Raw genomic sequence first — 26,428 nt, 5'->3', positions numbered from 1 at the left:
ATTTTGGGAATTAATGCCTCACCCTTCATCTTTTGCCTATCTATGATTTTATGGATGAATTCTGGTGCAGCAGCTGTGCACCAGGCATGCTTCAAGCATAGAGCAGAACTGGCGAGAAGCTTTGGCAGAAGTGTTCTCAATAATGAGGCAATGCCAGGCAATTTTTGCTGTTTTCTCTCTCTTAGATGTGTCCCTGAAGGACCACCGTACATGTCGCCAATGACATGGACCAATGAGTTAGGATATGCGCAAATGGCAGTGGGCAGCAATTCATGTGCATATTTCTTAATTCAAAAGGCATAATGTATGCAGTGTATGTACACTATGTGTTGACTTGTGGCTTTTTTTTTTTTTAAATATGTGCGTGGGTGTGTGTGTGTGTGTCATTCCTTGGTCGTGGGAGCTTAGAGGCTCGGAGCGCAGAGGTTCTCTAATCCAGTGTTTTGAAATGAGCCCTCCAGCTGTTGTGGGCTTGAGAGACTGCAGCCTTGGAGGAGGCTTAAAGATGACAAGATGCTCCATCTATCTTTACTTCTCTATGAATCTTTCATTTTCTTTATGGCTTTCTGTCTTGATTTCTAGTGCTTTGTATTGTAATTTTTCAAACTTATTAGGAAAGTCTTTTAAGTTTTAAATTTTTAATATAAACTTCTTCCTTGTTGCTATTAATCTCAGAGTAAGAACATAGAATGATTCAGAGTATGAAGTGAACACTGCACACAGAGGATAAGAAGATCAGATGAGTTTAGTGACCAAAGACATTTATTGCTTTTATAATGACGCCCTCATGTTGTGCATGTCACGACAGGTAATGGGGCCTCATTAGCGATGCAATGATGCAGACAACCTGAGGAGTTCATGTCCCACATCATACGTTGTGCGAATGAACTAAAGAGGAGAATCAGGCTGCTGAATGATACATATTGGCATTACAGGGGACTATAATGCCTCTAAGTGAAATTGGCTGCATAATTCATAGGAAGTCTTCTTCATGAGCATGTCTCCCATGAACCAAAACAGAGCCCAGCAGCCTATCTCCTCTTGGCCCATCGGTGAAGCTGCAGGGCTTGTGATGTCTGCCAACAGAAGGAAAGCGTAGGAAGTCCTGGAGTTTTCAGGCAGACAGGCAAGCAGGGATCAACAGGCAGTACATTAGCTAGAACAGGCCAACAATATTCAAAATCTGTTTAAAATGTTCTTAAGCTTCAAATTCCCCATAAACGGGCTAAATAATTCTGCAAATTGCAATGCATGAATCTTGAACACAATCCAATGGTTTTGTGATTGACTTGTGGTGGGATCATCATCTTACAGTATCACTAACAGGGACCATTCACAGGACATGATCAATTATTTGTAATCATATCAGTGCATCATCCCCCTCACCATGTTCAGATAAGATTACTTCCCATCTGGGTTTTTGGACATGGATGCATGCTTGATGTAACTTAATTTTGTTTATAATGTCTTTAGCCAGCCTAAGAATAGACGCAGCATGCACAGATTTGCCTGTATGGCTCATTTTAAGACTCACAGCTGAGTACAGATGTGGAGCTTCTTCTGAGCATCTTGGCTAGAGAAGACAAACCTCTTTTGATGAACAAAAAATAAGTGGTGATTTTTCATTCATGAGCTGAATGTGTGAATGGATGGAATTTGTATTTCAAAGGAAATAGTCTTAAACAGATGATAAATATGAGAAACTCAGGAGACAACCTTCCATCTTTCCTCATGTAGCTGTTCCATATTTCATGCGATTCTCCACTGTTCAGTGTAGATGTCTTTGTTCTGCTGAGAGAATTACAAAAGAGACACTTTGTTCTCCACACATCATGTTTGTTTTTCTGTATACATTAGGCATCAATAAGAAAACATGTGCAGCAAGGGTAAACATTGATTTTTGTTTTGCTTTTAAGATATGAAACACATACATGATCTTAGCTTGTCCGGGTTGTTCCATGTCATCCAGTAGTTGACTGGAAAATGCTCAAGCCAGCCATTACCTAAAACGAAAGGTACAATCCTGAATCAGCTAGCATGAATAACAGAGAGGAAGTTTCTTCTACATATTTTAAATGTATGTTCACATAGTACAGAAATATATTTTGTATGACAGTTTTAGTTCCTTGGATAGACTGTCTTCATTTAGCTACCACCACTATTACTTGTGTCCATGATAAATATGCATTAAAAGCCTAAGGAAACATCCATTTATTTCAATAACCTAATTTCACATTAGAAAATTTTGCAACAAACTATATTTAAATTAGTTACATTTTTTCACTGCAATAAAAGCTCACATTAAAAAATATTTTTTTTAACAATAAAATAATCTGGTTGCCATCATTATTAGAAACACTAAAAATTCTTATAAAATAAATGTAAATGAAGAATGGTTTTCATTTCATACTTTTTCTACTTTTTAATGTGGTCACAGTCTCTGAGCAATTACTTATTATTCAATTACTTTCTGTTACTCACAAGAGATTACCAGAATGTGATATTAAGGTCTATTTCTATTGGCAACTGTTTAAAATGGTAAAGACAAGCATTATCATGAAAATATATATATATATATATATATATATATATATATATATATATATATATATATATATATATATATTTAATCTTAATTAGTGAAGAAATGGCTGTAATAAAATACTACAAATAGTCTCGTAAATAAGATATGAGGCAGTAGACAGGATGCATATTGATGTATTTGCTATTGTGTGAATAGAAAAAGTATGTTTTTATGTTGTATACAGTAAATTATGGAATATGTGCTGGGAAAAGGCATTGTTCTTTTGCTGTGATTATGCTTGTGGGATAATGATTTTAAATATTTTGTTGAGAAACATTTTTCCCACTGTTTGGACTGAACTGTTTCTGGTTCAAACAACAGTGATGATTCTAACTATTATAAGTGCTTTTACACATCAACAGACCTACTCACATAAAAGTTTAATGTTTCAAAGTAACTTGTACTTTAAAAGAGCATCGAATGATTTGAATCAATATTGTTCTATGACAATACTCATGAAGGTTGGCATGAATTTAACCCATAATTTTTGTTTAACTTCTTGCCCTGTTAATTCTATGTTCATTTACTCTGAACCAAGACATTCACATCCTCCTATTTATTCCTGCAGTGTGTGTCCGGGCCCTGGAAGTGACTGTGTCCCAGAGCAGCATCCAGGTGGCTCGGGGCCAGACTGCCATCCTGCCCTGCTCCTTTACCACCAGCGCTGCCCTCACCAACCTCAACATAATCTGGATGGTGATCCCGCTGTCCAACGCTAACCTGCCAGAACAGGTATCAGTGACACATCCATTCATTGAAAATAAAAGATCCCAGCCTTTCGGTGTGTTTGTACCAAAAGGTCAGACTTAAAGAAGCGTTGGAATATAAAGTGTTAATGTTTGGACATAGCGATCAGAATCCTGCTATGAATGCAGTTTTGTCATGATAGTCGTAATTACAATCTACCCATCTGTCCAGCAGTGCACTGTAAAGAGAAATGTAGACTTTTAAGTTGTTCCTTAATCCAATATTATCACATATGTATCATCCAGATTATCATTGTTCTTTCTCCCTCAACGTTGCAGTCGAAGCAGGTATACAAGACTTGATTTGTTTATATGTTTGCTCAGATACAGCGCAAAGAGAACATTTGGGTTTTCACACATAATACAGAGACTTCTCATCCCCTGCCCACATGCTTTAATTATATGTAATTCAAGTCATACAATTTGGACTTATTTAGGGTTATGGTGATGATCAGGACAAAGCCTTGGCTGTATTCAAAGCTCTCCACCTATTTGGCCAAATGCCGAAACAACAACACTGTTTTTATCTGTATGTGTGTACATTTGTGACACATTGTAGAAAGAAAAAAACATTTATTGTGTTCACTGAACTACTGTCAAATTGCATGATGCAACAGTCTCAACGGAAAATGGGAGCAGAACAACAAAGAATACAGCAAATGGTCCAACTTGTGCAAAAGCACCTGGAAAAAAATACAAATAAACCTTAAACTTTTTCAAAATGTTCATCTTGCAACCAAAAACCTCAAAAAGGTTTTACGTAACATACCAACCTAAACAAAAACTGCAAAATGGTAAAGTGCAAGAAAAATAATACATGGTTTGCAAAGCTTTTAATCAAACACAATCTAGAAATTGTTGCATGAATTTGCACTGAGTGCCCCTGAGTTTTTCTCTTGCTCACTGGATAATGTCTTTGATTATGCATGGTTTCTAATGCTGTGATATAAATTATACTTTTCTAGGTATAAACTTTGTTTTGACTATTGACATAACCCTGTAAAGTGTAGCTGAATGGCTAGAATTCTTTTCTGCAGGTCAACCTCTGCCCCATTCTCAAGTCTTTTCAGGCTCTGACAGGCGTTCTTCAAAATATGATGCTGCCACCACCAGGCATCTTAGATAGGATGGTGGGTTTAGTGTTAGTTCCCCGATATATGTAGCATTTTGCCGATAAGACAAAAAGTTACATTTGACCAGGATACTTTGTTCCACTTGACTATTATGTCCTTGGCTTTGTCATGACCACCTGCATTTGCTGCTTGCTGTTTGTCACTAGAGTAACTACAGTTTCAATAGGCAGCAGCATTTTTGAATACAGCCAGTATGTCACTAACCCCACAATGTGAATTGTGCTTAAAAATGGAGCTAATGGACTTTGATAAAACAAACACACGACACTTCTCTTTTCGGTGCATCTGACAGCCTTAGTTACAGTAGTCATTGTCAAGCTTCATTCTAAGAAAAGTTTCCAAGTTTTCTAAATGGAACATTCTCCAAAATAATTTATCAAAAGTTTATTACAATTTAGAAAACATAATAACTTTTCCGAAAATGGTGTTTGTTAATTACTTTTATCCCCAGAGACCGCTGATAGAAATAGTTACCCTGAAGTTGACAGAGGTCCTTGTGAACCATATGTCTGTGTAACTTTAAATTAAGCATAGTTAAAGGTTTTTTTTTGTTGTTTTTTTTTTTTAGGCTTTTTTTTATGTTTTGCACCTGACCAGGAGTAGTTGCATGTATTATTTCTAATTCGGTATCTCATCCTCCCCTCCCCTCCAATAGCTCTTAGTATTTTGCTTTTCTCACCTTCGCTTACTTGCTTCTCTCTCACTCAGCGTTTCCTCCCCCTCGCGGGCCTTTCTCTGATTCCATTTGAGTTGTTTAACATGCAGCTGCAGGCCGTACAAGCTCACCTGCCTCCCTTCACTTTGAACCCCGGTGCTGGTCGGCCGCCCAAATAACACAATCATCTTCTGCACTAATTAACTCACGCCCACGACAGGCTCTGTAACGCAGCTGTTCTCCCCGCACAGACACAAACACGCACACACACGCAAAAATACTGGCATATTCATATATATACACACACATACACGCAGAATTGCTTTGAACAGACTGCTGGTCCAAAACCATTGTAGATGCTCATATACTCACCCTAAGCAAAATTTTGTTTAAAAAAACACAGAAAAGACAACTTGGCCTACTGACTAATCTTGTAGTCAAACGATACAGATTGTTCTACTGCCAGAACATGATTGATATGACTGACGTGTCAAGATATTCCTCATGGATATTTCTTGTTTCACACGAACACGCTTTACAATAAACCTTTTAAATCACATAGCCTACTGTCTGGCTGAAAAGTTGGGTCCTCTCTTTTCCTTTACAATTCAGCAATTTTGACCTTAAAATTGTTGAAATAATGCAGAAAGCTAATTTCTAGAATAGTCAAATAGACAAATTGATTTTTCTTTTCTCATTGTTACCATCTTACTTGTCATGATGACAGGTCAGGCTGTGCCTCCTTTTGTTATGTTCTTGTTCCTCTAAGAATAAAATATAAATAAAATGCTATTTATGCTAACTTTAGCTAGCTGTTCATTTCAGAACTTATTCTGTTGCGTTTTTTCTATTCATTCTGATCGCAGAGTGCCCCCTGCAGGTAGCTACTTTGATAGCAACTGTCATTACACTTGTCTTTAAATCACTGGCCTTGAAATACACTGAAGGATGGGCCTTCATTTAGCTCAAATGTTGGGAACTGATCAACCTCAAACTTAGAAAACAATTATGTTGTCATCTGGATTTTCCTAAATGAATATTTTTCTTGAAATAGATAAACCTTTAAGATTGTAACAAGAAACTTCTTAAAGTTATCTTTATAATTTTCCAGGACTTAAGCCAAAAAACATTGTTTTGGTAATCCTAACTGAGCTAAAACAGCAATTGTACCGCCTGATTTTATCAGAGACAGTAAGAAAACAATTACATAGATGGGATGTACCTTTTACATGCACACTCACACATATTCCACAGCATCCAGTCTGTGCAATTACACATTAAAAGAAGCAAACAATTGGTGTCTTCACAAAATATATGAGCAGCCTTAAATGTGTGTGATGAAATAAAAGTGCTATGTGAGGTGACAGACTATACTGAAGAGTACAAGTCCAAGGTCATTTTGGAAGTAGCGAGAGTGTCATGACTGATTATAGTTGATGCTAAAAGCCATTAACAATTACTGAAAAGAACTCTTGCACAAGCCACATTTGCACTTTAGCAAGTACACTCAGGGCTCTGCATGCTTAAACTTGAGTGCCATGTTCAGATATATCTGTTGTAAATGACTCACCATTACTGTAAAACACAAAAAACTAAACTGTGATCTAAAATATGTACTTTCATACATTTTATCTACTATTCATTTCAGGTAATGTTTTTATTGTCTTAAAATGGTAGACTTGCCTTTATTTGTCTAATCTACCTCCATAATGGAATTATAATGTAGCCTTTCAAATGACAGCTCCTGCACTCATTTTTTTTTGTTGTTTGTTTTTTTTTTATCTAAATTCACATTATTCTTTCTAGTATTTAAGAGGATTCTTGGCTTTGAACTTGTCAAATTTATAATAATGGATAAATAAACATGCGTGGTTGATTATTTGTTGTATTTTTGGATCTGTAGAGGACTCCATGTGAAGTTCCTCTTCCTAAATCTCAAACAGTCTAAACCTAAGTCTTGCATTGGTTGTATCCTGTTTATCTGGTCTGATTAACTGACAGGCTGAGCGGTGGATTACAACGTGGAATCTGTGGAGTGTACCTGTGTTTGGGTGTTTGAATGTTTGTGTGTTGTTTCTGTTTGTAATCTGTCCATCGTTCTGTTGCTGCACTGTGATCAAATGCCCTGACCTCTTTCCCCTGAAAAGCCAGGTGATAGATAATCCAGATAAACCCTGCTATCCAAATACACATGCACAGCTAAAATTATTGTTACTTTTTGTCCTTCACAAGTATGCAAATCACTTGAGGTTGTTCCACAATTTATAATTTTATAATGACTAGCTGCAGTGTATTTTGTTTGCATTTTAAGTGATAGACAAACACAAAGTTTTGCAGAATGTGAAGAGGCAGGGAAAATATGATTTAGAAACCCCTTTTTTATTAAAAACTTCTGAGAATGCATTTTTATTCAAAGAACACAAATTAATCCTCTGAAAAACCCCCAAAACACATTACCCTGCAATTATAGTTCTCAATTGATGATTAGCCTGGACGTTGACTGTGTCATACTAACACACAAGCATGCTTTCATCAAAAACAGCCTGAAAAATCTGTACATGTTTAGAGTTGTTTGGATTCTTTCAGGGTTACATTGTATTTAGCTTCATTCCTATTTCTACAAAACAGTTCAGGCTACCTGATGAAGAAAAAAATTCCCAGAACATAGTGCTGTCACCACATTTTCCTTTGACAACGGTGTGTTTGTTTGCAGTTAGCAATCCTTCACACATGCCATTTGGCATGCAGACTGAATGTTGCTCTCAGCTGAACCTTATGTTGCTTATGATTTAATGAGGTTTCATAATGGTGTCTTTCAACCAGAGCTTTCTCCTTGCCATTCCTCCATAAAGACATGATTTGTGGCATGTCAAAAACTGGCTGAAAGAGATTCCCTCACCTTAGGTGTGTTTTTCTGCAGCTGCTCTGTTGGTACAATCGACCCTTTGGCTGCTTCACCAATTTATCTTCTCCTTATAATGTCCACATTGGACAGTCAGATTTCACAAATATAAATTAGTACTGCCTGACAATAAAAAAAAAAACTTTAAAATTGTCTGACATTTTTACCATGTGCTAATCTTCTAACCCTGAAAATACATTGTCATTTTTGAAAATCTTGAAAATCGCAAGGCTGTATGGTGTGACAAATGACACAACTGTAATAAAAAAGCCCAGTCTGTGCACGTGCAACATATTGTGCTGATGTTGTACATCCGACAAGGGTGCAAAGAAAGTCTGCAGAAGTTGTGTTGGCTCGTAAAGGAGAAACTTTAGGTGACAAATGGGAGCTGAATCAATTAGGATCTAAAATTGGTTTCCATGGTACAACTTTTCTTAGCAAGTCTTTGTGTTTCTATTGAGTGCAACTCTTCACATCACAGCACTCTTTTTTTTTATGCTGCATACAAGCTGAGCGGATTGTGGCTTATAGGTGCAAGCAAAGCAGAACAAACAAAGAGTTTGAAGTAATAGCCATATTTTCTATTGAGTATCAGAGCTGCTGTGTTGAACTAAGACAACTAAAAAGACTAAGACAGGAACTGAATTCTTCTGTTTCATTATTGGAAATAAATCAAATAGCAAAAGTTTAAATGTATTTTGATGTCTCAGACAGAAATTATGAAGTAGTTTTTGTCTCTATAAGTTACTATGGGCTTTTCAGTGTCACTGTCCAAATTTTGGGGTTTCTTGGTTTAGTTACTAGTAAGTTAATATTTATGCATAACATGTATCTCTAGTGAAATTCAGGCCAGTGGAAGTCCTGGATGCAGGAATTATGTTGATCTGTCTTTGAGAATGTTTACCGTGGTCTTTGGGTTACCACATTGATCCCAGCAAATTTGCCTTAGGGTGACTTAAATAGATGATCCATTCCCTTTACCCCAGAACATGGAGAAAAAAGATTTTTGAACAAAAAACCCTCCCTTTCTCTTTTGTAAGAATTCTGATACTTTATTTTAAGTTGTAAACACAAAAAAATTTAGTTTGAATAGAAGCAAAACAAGCAGTTACAGGCCATTGATTCAGCTTCTCTATGCGGGCATACCTGCTCAACCAGATGAGCTATTTTGCAACCTAAATATCATCACTGGATCTAGCTGAGATTGTAAATGTACATGCTTTTTATTGATGAGGAAAAAATAATGTATGCAGGATTAGTGACTGTTTTCTGCTGGATAGGCGTGATTTGTGTTTTAATGGAGAGCTTAAGTTTGTTTTTATAGGGGTCAAAATTTAAAATCCCTACACAATCCCAGATTATTGATTCAACCTGGTTAATAATATTTTTCTCTCACTATATAAAACTCTGCCAACAAATATGTTAAAGTGTAAAGACGACTCCTTCACCTCTCCTGAAAGCAATCAAGTTCACAAGTTTCAGTTCACCGCCTCCTTGTTCAGATTGGAATTCTCTGGGCTTCCTCTCCAAGTAACTCAAATGTCACCTGTAACATTCTGTAGTGCCTGGAAGCATAGAACTGGACAATACCCTTTCTGTGTACCACTGTAGTCATGGAAACTATAAAAAAAACTTACTGCAATGTATCTAGTCTACATTGCCCTTTTGAGAAAGTGGTGTGATCATCTCCAGTGTTGCATAAAATTACATTTGGAACGTCTTTAACAGAAACTCATATATGTTGACAGTTTCCTTTCCAATGCTAAATTTTTGTGTAGTATGTTTTGGGTGATGGTCTTTATTATTTTGCGTTCTTTTTTAAAGAGTGGCATTATATAAGCTTTTGTTGAATGAAAGTCATTAGAAGTCCTATTCAGAGTTTGTCATGAGCTATGTTGGTGATGGCACAAATGTAAAGGAGGAGGTACACTGGTCAGACCAGGAGCCTTATGTGCTGCTTTCATATTGAATGGGAAAAAGTTGAAGGGGAAAGGTTTTAAGGGAGAGAACACACAACCCTTTCAATAAAATTTGTGATGGCAGTATTATGCTTTTGGGATCTGTAGAGACAATTATCTGATATGCTGAGAACATGAATGGGGCTTATACCATTTAAGTAAACCAGTTGGATATTACAAAAGACTTGATATTGTGGCGGCAGTACAACCAAATCTACAATGGAAGCATTTAATATATTCAGTATAAAATATTCAAAGTGTACCAAAGTCTCGACTCAAATAACATTCACTATGAGGCAAGACTTTAAAATGTTCATAAGCACTCTTCTAACCAAACTAACTTTTAGCTATTTTATCTGGTAGAATCAGTAAACACTTTATTCTTTAGATGGTAGAAAAAAAACACCCACCAAATGTCCAACTCTTAATTTTGAATATAAAATGCATTACACAATTTTCAGATTTCTAATTTTGCAAACCTCAGTATTAATATTATGCAGTGTTGGTCTGGCACATAAGGTCTTATTTAAATAGAAATCTTGTAATGGGACAATGTGACGGGGTTCTCTTATGATTTAGCCAAACATAATGACTAGTCCAAGTTGGAGATTGTTTTAGAGGATTTTATTCAGCTTCAGTTCAACAGTCCATCAACAGTCTATTACCTCCAGTGTGAGTCTAACTACAGACAAACTGAAAAAAATATATGGAAATGTAATGGCCTTTTTAGTAGGTGTAGTTCAAAGAAAAAGTATTTGTAATAATTAAACCTACTTACCACATTCCGTACAGAATATCATTGCAATTACAATGCAGTAGTTTATTTAGTTTTCAGTCAAAGGTATTTATCTAATTTCCCTCTAAACTCTGTGTCTCTAAACATGCATTGAAATAAAAAGTGTACCATTTATTTCTAACCCAATGAAGTTGTGCATGGACTGCAAATCAAATGCCGTGTATACCTACGATGCTTTGGAAAAATGACCGGCACGGTTATTATTTTAGAATATGTTCTGGATGGCATTTAGCAATGGGATGGTAATCACTGGGTACATGAGCCCATATTGTTCAGGATGTTTCACAGGATAGAAGGAGATAACAGTGTCAGTGTTTAGTCAGTAAATTAAAGGAGCTGGGGGGGGGTTAGAGATTTATTCAGGGTTTACCGAGAACATGGCAGGATTCTTCATGTCTGCTGCCAAAGAGTTCCTTATGGGGTCAGTTGGAAGAAGGATATGATCATGCAATTGGTACAGTGACAGAGAATATTTGAAGGATTTTTGTGTGTGGGTCGCGGAGGCAAGGGAAAACTTGTGAAGTAGGGCAACGAGCACAGATGCTCGTCCTGCGTGTGTGTGCAGGATTTTTTGGAGAGAAAGGATGAAACAGGGGTTTACCGCTGGGCCAGCAGTGGGGCATCCAGCTAGTCCGGCTAGAGTTCTTAGGGCCGCCTGCCATCTGAATGCCGGCCATGGCCTCTTTTCTGTCAGCGAAGCACCACAAAGCCAACCAGGTCACGCGATCGAATGAGGTGGCTTATACATACATTTAGAGCAGACAGGATCAACTCATCAGACAGACAAAAAGTAAATAAATGGGTTAAATATGACACATTAAAAGCTGATCCCATCAGATCAGTTAACACATAAAGGCATAATGTGGCATGTGAGGCCAAATGAGTGGATCACACTCAGTCCAGATTATATTGTGAGGCCATCAGAGACAAGCAACACTACAAGTCATCTCTTACAGTGGGTACCAAAAAAGAAAAAAAAAAAAAGAAATGAAAACAGGAAGCAGAAACTTGTGGAAAGACAGGAAAATAGTCCAGTGACAGACAATAAAAAAAATCCCACAATAACTAGATAAAGGAGTACTATTACTGTGGCAGACACATCACACCAGCAACCCAATAGGGATGCACTTCTTGTTAGTAAATGAATCTCCACCGAAACACATGAGCAGAAAGAGATGCAGTTACAGGCTCTCATCACAGCGGAGGAGCTGCCTATTCATCTGCACATAAGAGGACAAAGCGAGCGCGCAGCACTCAGGAAATTGCAGCCACACAATTTACAATCGTTAGGCAGCGGTGGAGGACACAGTCACATACACACACCCACACATTCATCAGAACTATCGCTATACTGCTAACACACACACTCATGTACGTTCACAGTGGAACACACTGGTGCTGGTTGTTTCCTGCCTGGGTCTTTGAACAGTTCAATGAGGAGTCTTTTCAGCAAAGTGAATAGCCCCTCTGATTTTCCCCTCCATGTGTGCACGATTGTGTCTCGTGCAAGGCAGCGTGTGCGCGACTGTCACGGTTCTGCACATAAGTGTTCATGGGGGTCCTTCATCTTTTGTGTGGGCCCAGCTGAGGGTGAGAGCTGCTTTACATGTTGTCCGGTCTCACAAGTGATCAGTTTGAACCGAATCTTAAGTCATTTGGTGATCGGTCACTGCTTTTCAGTTTTGGAGCAGAGGAAGAATTAACTCCACCTGAAAGTGTGTAGTCTTTGCTAGTGCAGTGTATTGGCACTATGACCACTATTAGCGGTCACAAGGGACTTAGGGAAAAAAAGAACTGCTTGGCTTTCCAGGATAAGGTTTTGTAGGAATTTCTCACTGGATTTCATCTCTTGTCCAGAAAACTTCTGTTATTTCTACTCTTGAAATCATCATCTTTGTAGTTTAGATGTTTCCAAAATAAAATGTTTTCAATTATGCATTCCATTTAGGGAATGCTTTCATCTGAAGAGCCTTACAGTATCATGAAAGCATACTTTTAGTGCATGCCCTTTCCCCCAAAGTCAATCATGTAAGCCAGAAAAAGACCACTTACAAATAAAAGGTTTTTAGTAGGTCCGTTTGCTTGCGTGTTGTAGAGAAGTAAGTCAATTCCTTTGGCTTATTTAGTCTGTGTGCTTTCTGTTTTCATCCTGGCTATAGAAATATGTCCCCCTCTAGTGTAAGAGACGTGTCATGAATCAGCTCAAAAAATGTGTAGAAAAACAACTTTCACAGGATTCTCGTGACTCTTGAAACACCCACTTTTATTCCTGCAACAGTGGTTTGTATTTCCCTCTTGCAGATATATTTTCTGTTTTTGCTTGTCTGTCAGACTTAAGTATTTATAATCAAGTAAAAATTAAAGTTAGACAAGTAGCATGAGTAAATGCAAAAGTCAGTTTCCAAATGTTGATGCATTTGCATTAAGTGAAAATACTTTTCAAACCAGCGTGACTCTGTGAAAATATAATTATAATTAAGCTATCTTTGTCTGATGCTACATTTGTTTAATGATCTAAAACATTTAGATGTGATGACAAGGCAAAAACAGAAATCTGAATGGAGGTGAATATTTTTTGACCGCACTGCCCCAACTCTTTTTTTACTATACAAAAGCCCACAAAATGTTGACAAATTGTTTTTTTTTTCTTTCTCTTTCCATACCCACCAATGTCCAATATGTTTTCCCTTCTTCCATCCGCTCCCTGTCTTTGATTTCAACATCTTTTGGGTGTTCCATTCTGTCACTTTGAATTCCCAAAACAGGTGATAATTTACCAGAATGGCCAGGTGTTCACCTTACCTAACCACCTCAAGGGTCGTGTGGGCTTTGTGGCCACCATGCCAAGCACAAGTGCCTCCATCTTCATCAACAACACCCAGTTGTCTGACACTGGGACATACCAGTGCCTGGTGAACAACTTTCCCGACGGAGGAGGACGTAACATCGGAGTCATTGGGCTCACAGTGTTGGGTAAATAGCTTCACATCATCACTGCATGCCTATTTTAAGCGTGTTGCTGAATGCAAGAACTCTCTCCTTTATTTCTGAATAGTGGGTTAAATCTGTTCCACTCATAAAATGATTGCAGAACAGCAGCCATAAACCATCTTTGTTTAATGAGATTCTTCAGCTTTTTTTAACGATTCAATTTCCTCTGCAATGAGCAGATGAGCAAAGAGGAAAAAAAACCAAAAACATTATTTTTGCTTTGTTAAGTGGTTAACGCGACACCACCCACTCTTCCCATCTGCTAGTGCCCCCCTCAGTGCCAGCATGTCGAATCCAGGGAACGCTGGATGTAGGCAGCGACATCATGCTGTTCTGCAGTTCAGAGGAAGGCATTCCCACGCCATCTTACTCCTGGGAGAAGCTTGATGCACTGCCCAAGCTACCACACAACGCCATGCAAGGTATTACAAACAAGCTGGCCGTCGGAGTTCCCCTTTGCCCCACCTTTGCTGGTAAATCTCACACACGCAGAGGAGCTCTGACCAGAACCCAGACCCTTCATCAGTGCCACCTGTTATCTGTACCGGGCCCCAAACTGCACCTCTAATGTTGCTGAAGGGGGATGGATGTTTGGATGAATGAATGGACGTAAGGATGGGTTGATTGATTGATTTCCACAAGTGAATTTGTGCTGGAATTTGTGTGTTTACTTTCTTACTTCATGCTGACCACCATCTCTGCCAACACTTATCTCTAAAAAGTGTTATTTGGGTGGTTTTCAGCATCAGTTAGAAAAAGTACAGTGGACTATCCTGTCTTTTCCAAGTATGTTTTCTAGAAAAAGATGCACATGCCTGTACGCTACTAGATGGTAGAGGTCTTCTGCCCTGGTATTACATCAAGCCCAGAGAACAGACTACTGTAACAATAAAGACATAACAGCAATTTTCTTAGGTCACTCAGAAGAAACCATTTTTGAACAAACAAAACAAAACATGACCTATTTTGTTAATATAATGTCAAATGCATTATATCTTTTCCTTTTCCGTCTGTTATACAGTAAACAACTATTTAATTTTATCCTCAAATATTTTGTGAAACTGGATTGTCTCATACAGACAGCTGTCAAAATTAAACACAGAGGGCCAAGCAGGGCGAGGACACCAACATGCTGAGGATCTTTTTTGCGACAAGGAATTCGGTTGCACTTCACAATGTGTGTTAAATACTGAAAAAAGAAAAAAAAGAAAATTTGGACCAAATGGAAATATGGGTAGAACTTGGACACAGCTAAGTGTTCAAACGGGACATTCAACAAAGACACACAACAAAATTTGATTCTGTAATGTATATATTTTTCTGAATGGCCTCAACCTCACCCAGCAGAACACAGCAGGAAGCCGACCAAATTAAATGAGCTCTATCGTTTTTGATAGTGATCAAATATTCAGCCAGAATGAGGCCAGAACTTGATGCTTACAGAGATCATGTTGAAAATATATGTAAACCTCTGATTGGCACTGAGTTTCAAAGTGTGTTTCTTTTTTGTAGGTTTTTGCTGTTTACATCTTACTCAATGTAAAATGAGATTCTTCACACTTTGCAGCACTGTGGGGTGACTGTAAAACGTACAAAAATGTCATGATGAACATTAAGATGCTAATCCCACATAGTAAATAATTCCATTAGCGTACAGATGTGTGACTCTTATCATGCCCATCAAACCATTCATCATTTGTTACGGAGAACCAAGAATCTTACTGTTTAGCTGCACAGCATAATTCACATTTTGTATTACCAGGTAAATGGCTCCCTCTATAGGTTGTCAGTGGAACATTCCTGTATTTTGCTTGTAAAGTGGTACACTCAGTCTGAATGAATCACTGCATGTTAACAGAAAAGGGTGTTTTTTGTTTTGTTACAATCACTTTAATAACATTGTGGCTCTGTGTATGTCCCTTCAGACCAGATGCAGGGTACTGTCACCTTGAGAAATATCAGCACAAGCACCTCAGGGTTTTACCAGTGCACTTCCAGCAATGCCATTGGCAAGAGCACATGTGTGCTAAATCTGGAGGTTGTGGCACGTAAGTAACTGCATGTAACATCAAACAGAAACTATTGTTATTGTGAAAAGAGTAAAGATTTTAAAATACGACAAATTTCCTAATAATGAGATTGGCAACAAACAAGAATAAATGCAAACAAAACTTTGTTTAGTTTGCAGTTCATTATTGTTATCCTTTATTTAGATAGATATACAGAAGCACTCTTTTTAAAGCACTGTTATACTTTCATATAAGGAATCTAATGTATTCAGTAAGTAAACTCGTATTTTTACGAGTTGACATGATATGTCAGAGAGGGCAGCAATGACAATTGGGAAGAAAGTCACATATCACTTTGAGTGACACATGTCGGATCAGACAAATACAGATTTGCATTGCAAGCAAATAAGAAGCAGCAGACAGAACATCTTGCACACATCAGCACTTGACACTTTTGACACCAACAGATAAAAAAACAAAGGCTGCTGTAGGTCATAGGGAACGGGTTCTATAGGATCTGTCAGTCTTTCTGTCTTTCTTTTCTTGGCTTCTTTTGCTTTATTTCTTCGACCTTAAAAGTTATTTATTTATTAACTTTTAACAGAGCATTTTGTATAGTTACTGAAAACAAATGTCACTGCTTTATTTGTCTGGAGTCCAATCAGTCATTCCTTGGACAATATAAAGAACCACACAATAAGAAACTAAACACATTTTTTAATGAGTGCAGTCAGTTTGCACTTGCTAACAGCAATTCACATTTTTTCATATTGCAATTACACACTTCAATATATTTTATTAGGATTTCATGTCAGACCATCACAAAGCAGCACATATATAAACTATTCATTGGAGGACTAATGGCGCTAAGAAAAAAAAAAGCCATGTACATGACAGCTCTTATGTGGATGCTTTGGTCAAATTAATTTTAATGTGTCAGAAAACGTCCTGTGCTTATTATGTACAAGCTGACTTACAGACTCCACCTTGCTGCTTTTCATGTTTTGATAGCACAACTAGAATAAAGGAGATTTCTATTATGTTAGAATAGAGCTAAAAACCTTGCAGCTGGACAGCCAGCGCTACATTTGGTTTAGGTCAAAGCATATTCATGTGATTGAATGACTCGATCAAAATCCAAACCTAAATTCTTTTGGGACTTTTTGGCGCGGAATGAAAAGCTATTTTCCAAAGAAATGGGAGAAACATTAATGTAAAGACCTGTGTTTATGGAAGCTGCATCGTAAGTTGGCTTTAACAAAGTATTGATTAGATGGGCCTTGATACCAGCTATGTGTGTATAATAGCACGCTTATTATAATTTTAGAACATTTAATTTGAGTCAAAACACTAATATGTTTAGTTCCAGTTTACTCTTATACTTCAGAGTTTCTCCTCCTGTCTGTCTCTTTATCCTGCAGCCCAGCCGCAGAGTGTGGGTCTGATTGCAGGAACCATTGCCACAGGAATCCTCGCTGTCATCATCTGTTCACTACTTGTTGTGGTTACACTGTTTTACTGGAAGAACAAGAACAAATATGAGGAAGAGGAGATTCCTAATGAGATCAGGTTTGGTTCAGTTTTTATTCACTATTATTTGCATTTATATGGGTTATAGTAGATTTTGGAAAACTCTAATACAATTATTGGAAGAACTTGTTTATGTCTTCTTTGTAGAGATAGAATAACTTGAGGATTCTCGTTTGTTTTAATCTTTGTATTTTAGCAAAAACAAAGGTATTTTTAAAGTCAAATGTTTTGTCTCGTTTTTGACAAATAATTTTTTTCAGGTATCTGTTTTAGTCATACAGGTTTTGTTTTGGACAAATGCATCCTTAGCCTTCTCTTAAGAAGAAGAGAAATTGTGGATGTCATGCTCTTGTAGATGAGACTACTCTGTGTTCACACAGACATCACAAAGCCTTTTCTCAGTAAACCCAAGCCAGTAAATTGGATTTCAGGTTCGGGGCGCTCACCTTTTATTGAATCTCCTAGCAGCAACTTATTTCATCATTACAGGCTAATTTGTCTTTTCAGGCCGTCCGTAAATCTCTGTCAGTTGTTTACCCGGGGCTGCAGTTTCCAATTGTAATTATTCCTAGAATAATTTGGAAGATAACTCAGATTTCAGGAGTTTTGTCTGTCTCTGAACACATCTGCCTCATTCTGAGCTCAGCTAGACTCAGGTTCCATTCCTGCAGCTCCTCAGTAGAGTAAATGAATGTATTTAATCCTAAATGTGTGTTGGCCTGAATTTAGGTAAATGAAAGAAATAGTCAAGAACCAATATCTTCTTTTAAAGTTTATCTTTATTGCCGTTTTTACAGTTGTATTTTATTGCATAAGCTGCAGGTAGAAACAGAATAAACTCAATATTTAGTACAGTAGATTCCAGAAACTTCTAATAACTACAAATAAAAAAAGTAATACTAGATAACTTCCTAAATTTCATCCCTTGCAATTAATTTCCTTATGGAGTTAAACAATATGTGGAACATTAATGAACCAGCATCATGAAGACAAAGAATAAAGCTGGCTGGTCAGGAGTAAAGTTATGGAGAGGATTCTGTGGCAAGACTTAAAATGTTCTGTTCACAAACATTCTCCTCCCAATTGAACTGAGATTGAGCTGTTTTGTAATGAAGAATGAGCAAAAGATGAACCCCTCGATCTGCTAAACTACCAATAAAGGTTTTTAGCACTTTCTTTCAGAGATAAGTCAAATTGTTAACTAGAGGTTGAATACCAACATCCACAAGTTATCCGTAACATGAACATACAACTATTACTATAAAATGACTGAATGTGAAAAGTTATATTTTTAGGATTACTAAAGCATTTATTAAATTGGATTTTCTGTTACTGTCTTGGAAAAACGCAACTACCGTATTTTCACAACCATAGAGCGCACCGTACTAAAAGGCGCAGTCTCAGTTTTATGTGCCATTACTGTATTTAACACACACATAAGGCGCACCGTGTTATAGGGCGCGGGTTTTACATCAACAACACACACACAAGCATACAAGTGTGTATTTAAAAATAGAGTGGAAGCAAAACTGATTTTGGTTGTGCTTTATTTAAGTATTAATTACAAAGTACTAACATCAATCATCAATGTTTTACCGGTAATGTCATCAGTCAAACCAAAGTCTTTCTCTTAAAAATCACCATAGGCGGCAGTTTCTGTCCATTAGCATGGCAGCTAAGCACAACAGTAAACGAAGACTTTTCGTGCCCCGTTGTGCGTATCCCTACCGTGGCGGTCCCCTTCTTCTCCACCGTGTGACTCACCGGGATGTCGAAAGTGAGCGGCACCTCGTCCATGTTAGTGATGTGGCTGGGCTGGATGTGTTTGTCGGCGATGTGTTTGCGGCAGTAGGAGCGGAAGGCGGCCAGCTTTTCATTATAATCCGCTGGAAGTTGCTGCGCTACCGTAGTCCACGCCCACTTCACCCTTTAACGTTCTCATGGTGTTCTCTAATACGTCCGCCTTACAACACACACAGGGCGCACTGCACTATAGGGCGCACCTCACATTTTGAAGAAAATCTAAGACTTTTATGTGCGCCTTATGGTCGTGAAAATACGGTAGTTTTAACGAATTTGGTTCAGTTTGTTTTTTTTGTTTTTTTAATGGACAATACACATCAACTAAATCAAGTTCTCTGTTAAATACATTGATTTTTCTTTTCTTTTGCAAATATAGTTGATATCCCAACTTGACTGAGCATGCTTATATATTTCCTCTCAACAGAGAAGATGATTTACCTCCTAAGCGGTCATCATCAGTAAAGGCTTTCCATGCAGATGCCTCTTCCTCAGAGAATGACACACTGACTTCTACAAACACGTACAACAGTCGCTACTGGCACAACCCTAAAACCAACTACGACACCAACTCCTACACACGCTACAATGGAGACACTCGTCAGACCTTTACAGCTGCTCCTACTGCTGCTGTACATGGACCTCATGGAGCCCACAGTCACGGACAACCTCAGAACGCTACACAGGTCCGTGAAACAGCGGTCACAGCTCCCGGCTCCACCTCTCTATCCCGCCACCCACCACCCACCACGGCAACAACCACAACAACATCTTTTGCCAATGGCGGTCACATGCTCTCACCACCCAAGACTCTAGTAGTCACAACAAACTCTGCCCCATCCCCACCCGCCATTGTGCGCAGCAACGGCACCGTAAGCCTCAAACCAGTGGTGACATCCGCACACGGGCACCACACGCACTCTTATGCTGTTAGCCAGGCGACGCTGGAGCGGATGGGGGCAGTGCCGGTCATGGTGCCCGCCCAAAGCAGAGCAGGTTCACTTGTTTAAAAACCTGATTTGTGACTCTGCTAACAAGACTAAAAGAGTGTTGGAATGTTTGAGATGTGATGAGAAAAACTGACTGAGTATGGGCTGAAGCAGTCCACAACCCTTTACAGTTGTGTCTTTCACTAAGACTTTTTTTAATCACAAACTAAAAGAAAATTAAAAAAAAAAAGCTTAGGTTTTACAGTGCAGAGTTTAATTGATGCCAATTCTTTGATGGACATAACACTATTTTTTCAGTTCCTTTTTGTTTGTGCTATTTTTATGGATTTTCTGCTGGTGAAAACAGTAGGATGATTTTTTTATGTTTTATTTTTTTCCCTACCCCTTGGATGATTTCACAAGGCTGGAGTTCAAAATCCTGCAAATCACAGAATTCTGGATCTTCTTCAGGGCTGGATCATTGCTATGATTGTGTGTTTTGTTTTGTTTTGGGTTTTGTTTTTGACCCAAATCAGACATTTTTATTTGTATTTTTTTTTGTGTGTGTGTCAGTTTGCATGGTCAAGCAGAAGTAAGCTTTGAATCCTACGGTATAATGCATGTGTCCTTTAAGTTAGTCAGCTTTATTTCCCATTATTTCTTCACACTTTTAAGTTTTTTTTGACATCAACGATAAAAGTGGCAAAAAAGTGAATGTTGAAAGAAATTATTTAGAGTTCCCAAAAGCATAAAAAGTGTAAAGAATGAAATGATAGTTGAAATGGCCTTAGAAGCTTGGAGTGGGATGGTCAGGGGTATTTGGTGCAATAAACTACATAGTGTATGTCAGTGAACGCAAACATAATTATTTTAATGCACTTTTAGAGCAAAAATAATATCAAGAGCTTTGTCTTATGAAAATAGTTTTATTCATTATATGCTTTATAATCAAAAATACATCCAATCCTCTCTTTCAAACTCTAACTATGATTTCAAGTTGATTAACATGATGGTTACCAAACAAAAAGAAACCACTCTCCTGATCTAAACTCTAACTTGCTGCTCAATATAGTGCTTGCTGTCACCATTCTTAGCTGTAGTATCTCTGACTCACACCATGTCAGTGCTGCTTTAAGATGGAAAAAGATGTCTTATTTCATACAGGCTTCATAACGAAGCAAGAGAATTTTATACAGTATTTTTGTTCCCAACTAAAGCTCACATTTACTGTTTTTTAACTGTACATATTAAAACAGTAGGCTAGATTGTGAATCAAAAAAAAAACATTTTGTCTCCTCATACACGTTACGTCTTACTTACATCCTAATGTTCAAACTGTTCTGTTTTTTTTTTTTTTTTGTTGTTTGTTTATTTTTTACTTCAAGTGCAGACTACCTTTGATTCTGCCTCATAGTGGTATTTCATACAAATGTCTATCTAATAAAATGTGTTTCTACATGAGTGGGCACATGTAGAGTGTATAAACAACTGACACCTTTGGCTGTGTGTGGTAGAGTTGTGTTGCTGACCTTCTGTAATTGTATTTGATCAAATCTCACAGGGAGAGTAAGAAGCTGGAGTGTTTCCAGGTCTTTCCAAATCTGATAATTCTCATTTCTTTTTTGTGCACATAATTTACAGCTGTGAGCTGTATTTTACAAAGTAAACTTTATAGCTTATTATATTTATTTTGAATTTCAATATTACCTTAAACTTAATACAATAACATTTAAAATGTTACTCCTTTTTAATGAGAAATGAACAAATATTCTGAATGGCTATTTACCATTTAAAACTAAAGATACCATTTTAATTCTACCAAATAGTTAAATTATTTTTCTCTTTGATTTCTTTGACTGGATCAAGTTTGAACTTAGACGGTGTGTGTTTTCTACCAGTTTGCTGTTGTTTGCAGTTGATCTGCAACTTGCATTGGTCTCATTTCCCATCCACACATTTTGTCTGTTTGTAATGATGAAATGACTAAACTTTTCTCTACAGAGTTGAGGGTAGTCAGTTACATGCAGGTTCTGTTGAAAGCCAGACTTAACCAAACACAAGCTTTGGCACAGGTCTGACTATAGAAACAGCTGTTCAATTGTGAAAAACCCACATTTCTTTGTTTATCTTCTTTTCTTCTCAGTTCATTGTTATGTGAGGGAGAGCTACATAATTTGCATCGACTACTACATATATGTGCACCTCAATAAATAAAAACATCATCAAAAATGTATTTTGTTAATTCAGTAACATAAGTGCAAGTCATCCATTACGAATCATGCAATTATTCTTCTAGTTTTGACTAAGGTTGCTTACAGCTTGTAAAGTATCAAATTCTATCCCCAGAAAGTTAAAATATTACATAGAACTACGTTTTTTTTTTTTTGTTTTTTTCTTAGAAAGGTTCTTATGGCCTATGTGATAATATGAAAGAGTTGACAGTAGTCTAACGAGGACAGTAAATATTGCTGTATCCAAGCACATAAATGGAAAGAAATTGAAAAATTGTTGTAGAAGAAGTTGGTAATATTACATGAATAACCAGTGCCTTAAGAATATTGTGGAACAATCCCAAATTAAGAGTTCAGTGGAGATTCAAAAAACCTGCACTGAACCTGGATTCAGTGTTTTAAACGCCACCACACACAACACACAAATGTATCCAGAATATGAAATACATGTCCTAAATCCTAGAGTACGTTGGATGAGCAAACGGGCTCCGAAGTTGCTTGGCAGTCAGTGATCAAGGGGGCTGTGTCTTCTGCTGGTATAGTTTCAGTCTGTTTTTCTGAGATTCAATAGCAACGCTGCCATCTACCAGAAAACGTTTGTGGCTTCAGGATTCCCTCTGCTGACAATCTGTATTAAGAAGCTGATTAATTTTATTCACTGCTAAAATTACTAGTACCAACTTTAATGGTTAGAGTATCACTTTGCAAATTCTAACCTAACCCTTTCAGAGAATCTATGGAGTATTGTAAAGAGGACAATGACAAATGTCAGAACCCGACAATGCAGATGAGTTAAAGGCCCCTAATAAAGCAGCCTGGGCTTCCTGAATAGCCTCATTCTGATGAGGCTATTGATACCACGCTTCACCAATCCAGTTATAATCCAAAATGAGTCCAGACAGATGTTGGTACCTTACATATACTGTTTTTAAATTAGTGTTATTTTATATGCAAATTTTAAGAGAAACTAATTTTAAGATTTTTATTAGCTCCAAGCCAAATCATTACATTGAATAGAAATAACCATTTAATATATGTCACTCCATGTGCACTGTATGTTTCACTTTTGGGATTTGAATTGCTAAAATTCATTTACATTTTACTGATTTACCCATTTATTGAGATGCACGTTAAGTACCTTAAATCTAAAAATGATCTGGGTTTTTTTTCTCTGACAATTTAGCCATATATGTTCTACATGTTCTGATTTCTTTTATTTTTTCCACTTCCCACACTGTTCCTGCCCTGATCTCCCAGTGCTTAAAAGCAACTCCTCTTTTGTGGAGGAGTTGCTTCTTTATGTCTTTTTTTCTTTATATGTCTCTGAAAGTATGGCAGGGTAGAAAAGTTGAACTGAACTTATACTATTTGTACTCCACACTTATTTTGTAGAATATGTGTGAGAATCTGCTGAGTCTTTATCCCAGATTTATGGAGCATGTCATCTTATGTCTCAGCCATAAAGATGGACTATCTAGTAAGTTGGTGTATGGCTTGTGTATACAAATAAGTGTGACATGTTGCCAACAGTAAAACCAGTTTAAATATGTAAATATGTAAAGATGTGAAAAGCAAAAAAAACAACAAAAAAACCACATTATGTTCTAACAATGGGGACAAGATTATATAGGGGAAAAAACAAAAACACTGGACTAGTCAATAAATATTGGTTAATACATTTTATCTGTCACTCGTTTGTTTACATTTCTGTGATCGTCTGATACACATTTGTAACTTGCAAAAGTATTTATTCTCCTTGGACTTTTTCACACTTTGTGATTTACATTCAGCATATTTTATTGGGGCTTTATGAAGTAAAAAAAGGTGTGAATATTTTGAAAGCAGATGCGAGATGCATATATAGTTTTCAGATTTATTACCAAATAAAAACTCTAAAAAGTGTCAGTTATGTGTCACACATGTTGTGTGTAGGCCAAATAGTTAATTTTTTTCTCGCTTCATCTATTCAGATCGCATCTTCAACATGTTTTGTAGTACATCAATTGAAGCAAACTAAAAACAGGACTTCTTCCGAAACAGCTTGAGGAGTATGGATATTTATGCAGCCTTATCTGTGAAAAAAAAAAAAAAAGCTGAAAAGGTGTTCTGCACTGTAAAGACGTTTGAGATATAGACACTGATGTTTCATGTGTCTGTTCAGTTTACCACTGAAAAATACAGCTTACCCTGTATTTTTCAGTGGTGTTTAAACATTATTCAGACTCATTCACAGAGCCTCTGATGCTCCTGCAGGCCTGTGAAGATAACCACGTAGAGAGCAACCTATGCAGAATAACTGCATAGAAAGCATATAAGTATTGGTGTTTCTTCAAACTTTTCTGATTTTCATTTCCAAAGATGAATTGTGTAATGTTGCAAAAGTGACATGCACGCTAAGTAAAAAAAACAGATTTCTACACTAGCATTGCAAGATGCTGCATAAGGATTTATTTGCATTTGTGATGCTTTTCTATACATTGTGTATTGTGCCGACTAATACATATTTACCATTTTTTCTACAAGCTCAGCACTTGTGTGTAGCATGAAAAAGTAATTCAGAGCAAAATCTTAAGTGCTGTCAGTGTCCAGTCGGCCATTTGGGGGCAGTGTTTAAATACATGTTCATCTTCAGCTGCCTGAAAGGAAATATCTAGTTTAGTCACACATTTTAGCATAATAATTCTAGACAAAAAAAATTTTAGCCAATCATGCATTCAGTGTGAATGACCCTATTGAAGTCTTGCTAAATGGGAAAGAAATAGCTTAAAGCTGGCTGAGAACTTGTTCTAATGCAGTTCCTATAATCACATGTGAATGTCATTAATCTTTAGGGCCTATTGCTTAATCCTGAATTACAATCAACATTTCCTTATTCATTGTCTAACTCATTTAAGCTTTTGAAAGAACAGCTTTGACCCCTGGAATGATAATCAAACAAGGGCAACGATTTAGTGTTATCCTACAGGGAGCATCACCCCGGTGAGTAGTAATGGGTTTCTACTGAGTGTTTGCATTTACTTACACAACACAAAGCTTTGCGTAGTTCCAACGATCAATACACATGCTTTTAATCATTGAATACATGCAAAGTTCATCAACACATTTTGAGTTAAATATGATTTTTTTTTTTATAAGAACCATGAAGCTTGTGAATACTACACATAACCTACATAAAATATTTATACATCTCTTGCAGACAAAGATTCTTAATAATATTAAGGTTTTAATTGGCACAAATAAGAGATAAACCTCAAAAACTACCCGAAACTGGAAGTTAAACACATAGCTATCTATTTTGGTTTTCTTTTCATCACTTTTTATTTACAACAGGATTGAAATGTAATCTTTTTCACTCAATCTTTTTAACACTTGCACCTTTTTGGTTAGATGAAGCAGTCTATTGAGATACAGACACTTTTTCTGCATTCCGTAGTCAGTGAATTACCTGAGGTCTACTGACAAGATGGAGATATGGAAAATATTAGCATCTAATGCATTTATTAGAATATTTCAACTCTTAAGTAAGCGCAATGGGGAAAATCCACTGTAACGTAACAAAGCAGCAACACTACTAAAAGGCTGCTGTATTGAGCTGGTTGCTATCAACAGCTATACTGTTAACTGAAGTGAATCAAGCTGACAAGAAATATGAATGACATACCAGCATTTATCAATTTCCAAAGTCAGTCAGAAAGTTGTGATGGTAGCTTCCTGCTTGGTGTTGAAGAAGCTGTCTAGTCTGTACAGTTTCCTGACCTCAACATGACAGAAAACCTCTGGAATAAAAATACAGAAAACACTGTAAGGCATGTCATTCTGCCCTACAGTGGTGTCTGACCTCACAAATGCACTTCTAGAAAATTTTTCCAAAAGAGAGTTAAAGCTGTCATAGCTGCAAGATGGAATGATTTGAAATGGTTCCTTTGTTTTTTTTACTCATATATTTATTTGGGTTAATGTAAAAACACACAAATCGATGAAGAAAAAAGAAAGGACATAATAGATGTCATTTTTGCCAGAAGCCCACATGTACTGTACATTTCAGAAGAACAAAGCCTTTCAAGAATCAAATTTGCAAACTGAATGCACAATTTAGTCCCTGGTAAGCCACTTTCAATGTCTATTACACGGCCCTACCCAAAACAATGTCACCTTGTATGTTGT

At 37.1% G+C, this 26,428-nt stretch overlaps 1 protein-coding gene and 1 long non-coding RNA gene across 8 annotated transcripts in view; one reads left to right on the top strand and one right to left on the bottom strand.

The window, feature by feature from the left end:
• igsf11 (immunoglobulin superfamily member 11) overlaps positions 1-23,940 on the top strand; it is a 108,114-nt gene extending 84,174 nt beyond the window's left edge. For all 5 annotated transcript variants that reach the window (XM_044118887.1, XM_044118886.1, XM_044118890.1 and 2 more), the window contains 6 exons: positions 3,153-3,316; positions 13,540-13,747; positions 14,032-14,187; positions 15,691-15,813; positions 17,196-17,343; positions 19,532-23,940. In XM_044118887.1, the coding sequence (XP_043974822.1) occupies positions 3,153-3,316; positions 13,540-13,747; positions 14,032-14,187; positions 15,691-15,813; positions 17,196-17,343; positions 19,532-20,114 (1,382 nt within the window). In that variant the 3' untranslated portion in view covers positions 20,115-23,940. The remainder of the gene's footprint in view (positions 1-3,152; positions 3,317-13,539; positions 13,748-14,031; positions 14,188-15,690; positions 15,814-17,195; positions 17,344-19,531) is intronic.
• Positions 733-6,038, bottom strand: LOC122832295. Of its 3 annotated transcripts, none has more exons than XR_006370824.1 (4): positions 5,831-6,038; positions 1,932-2,003; positions 1,717-1,791; positions 733-1,105 (listed from the first exon to the last, which is right to left on the bottom strand). It is a non-coding gene; the product is annotated as an uncharacterized LOC122832295 (long non-coding RNA). The 3 variants fall into 3 exon arrangements; XR_006370822.1 differs by having other exon boundaries at positions 1,717-1,788; XR_006370823.1 differs by lacking the exon at positions 5,831-6,038 and adding an exon at positions 5,143-5,454 and having other exon boundaries at positions 1,717-1,788.
• Positions 23,941-26,428: the final 2,488 nt, after the last annotated feature.

The sequence above is a fragment of the Gambusia affinis genome, linkage group LG06 (assembly GCF_019740435.1).
Source record: "Gambusia affinis linkage group LG06, SWU_Gaff_1.0, whole genome shotgun sequence".
Taxonomy (NCBI): Eukaryota; Metazoa; Chordata; class Actinopteri; order Cyprinodontiformes; family Poeciliidae; genus Gambusia; species Gambusia affinis.
Note: the sequence above shows the minus strand (reverse complement) of the source record. Positions and strands in the feature narration are given on the sequence as shown.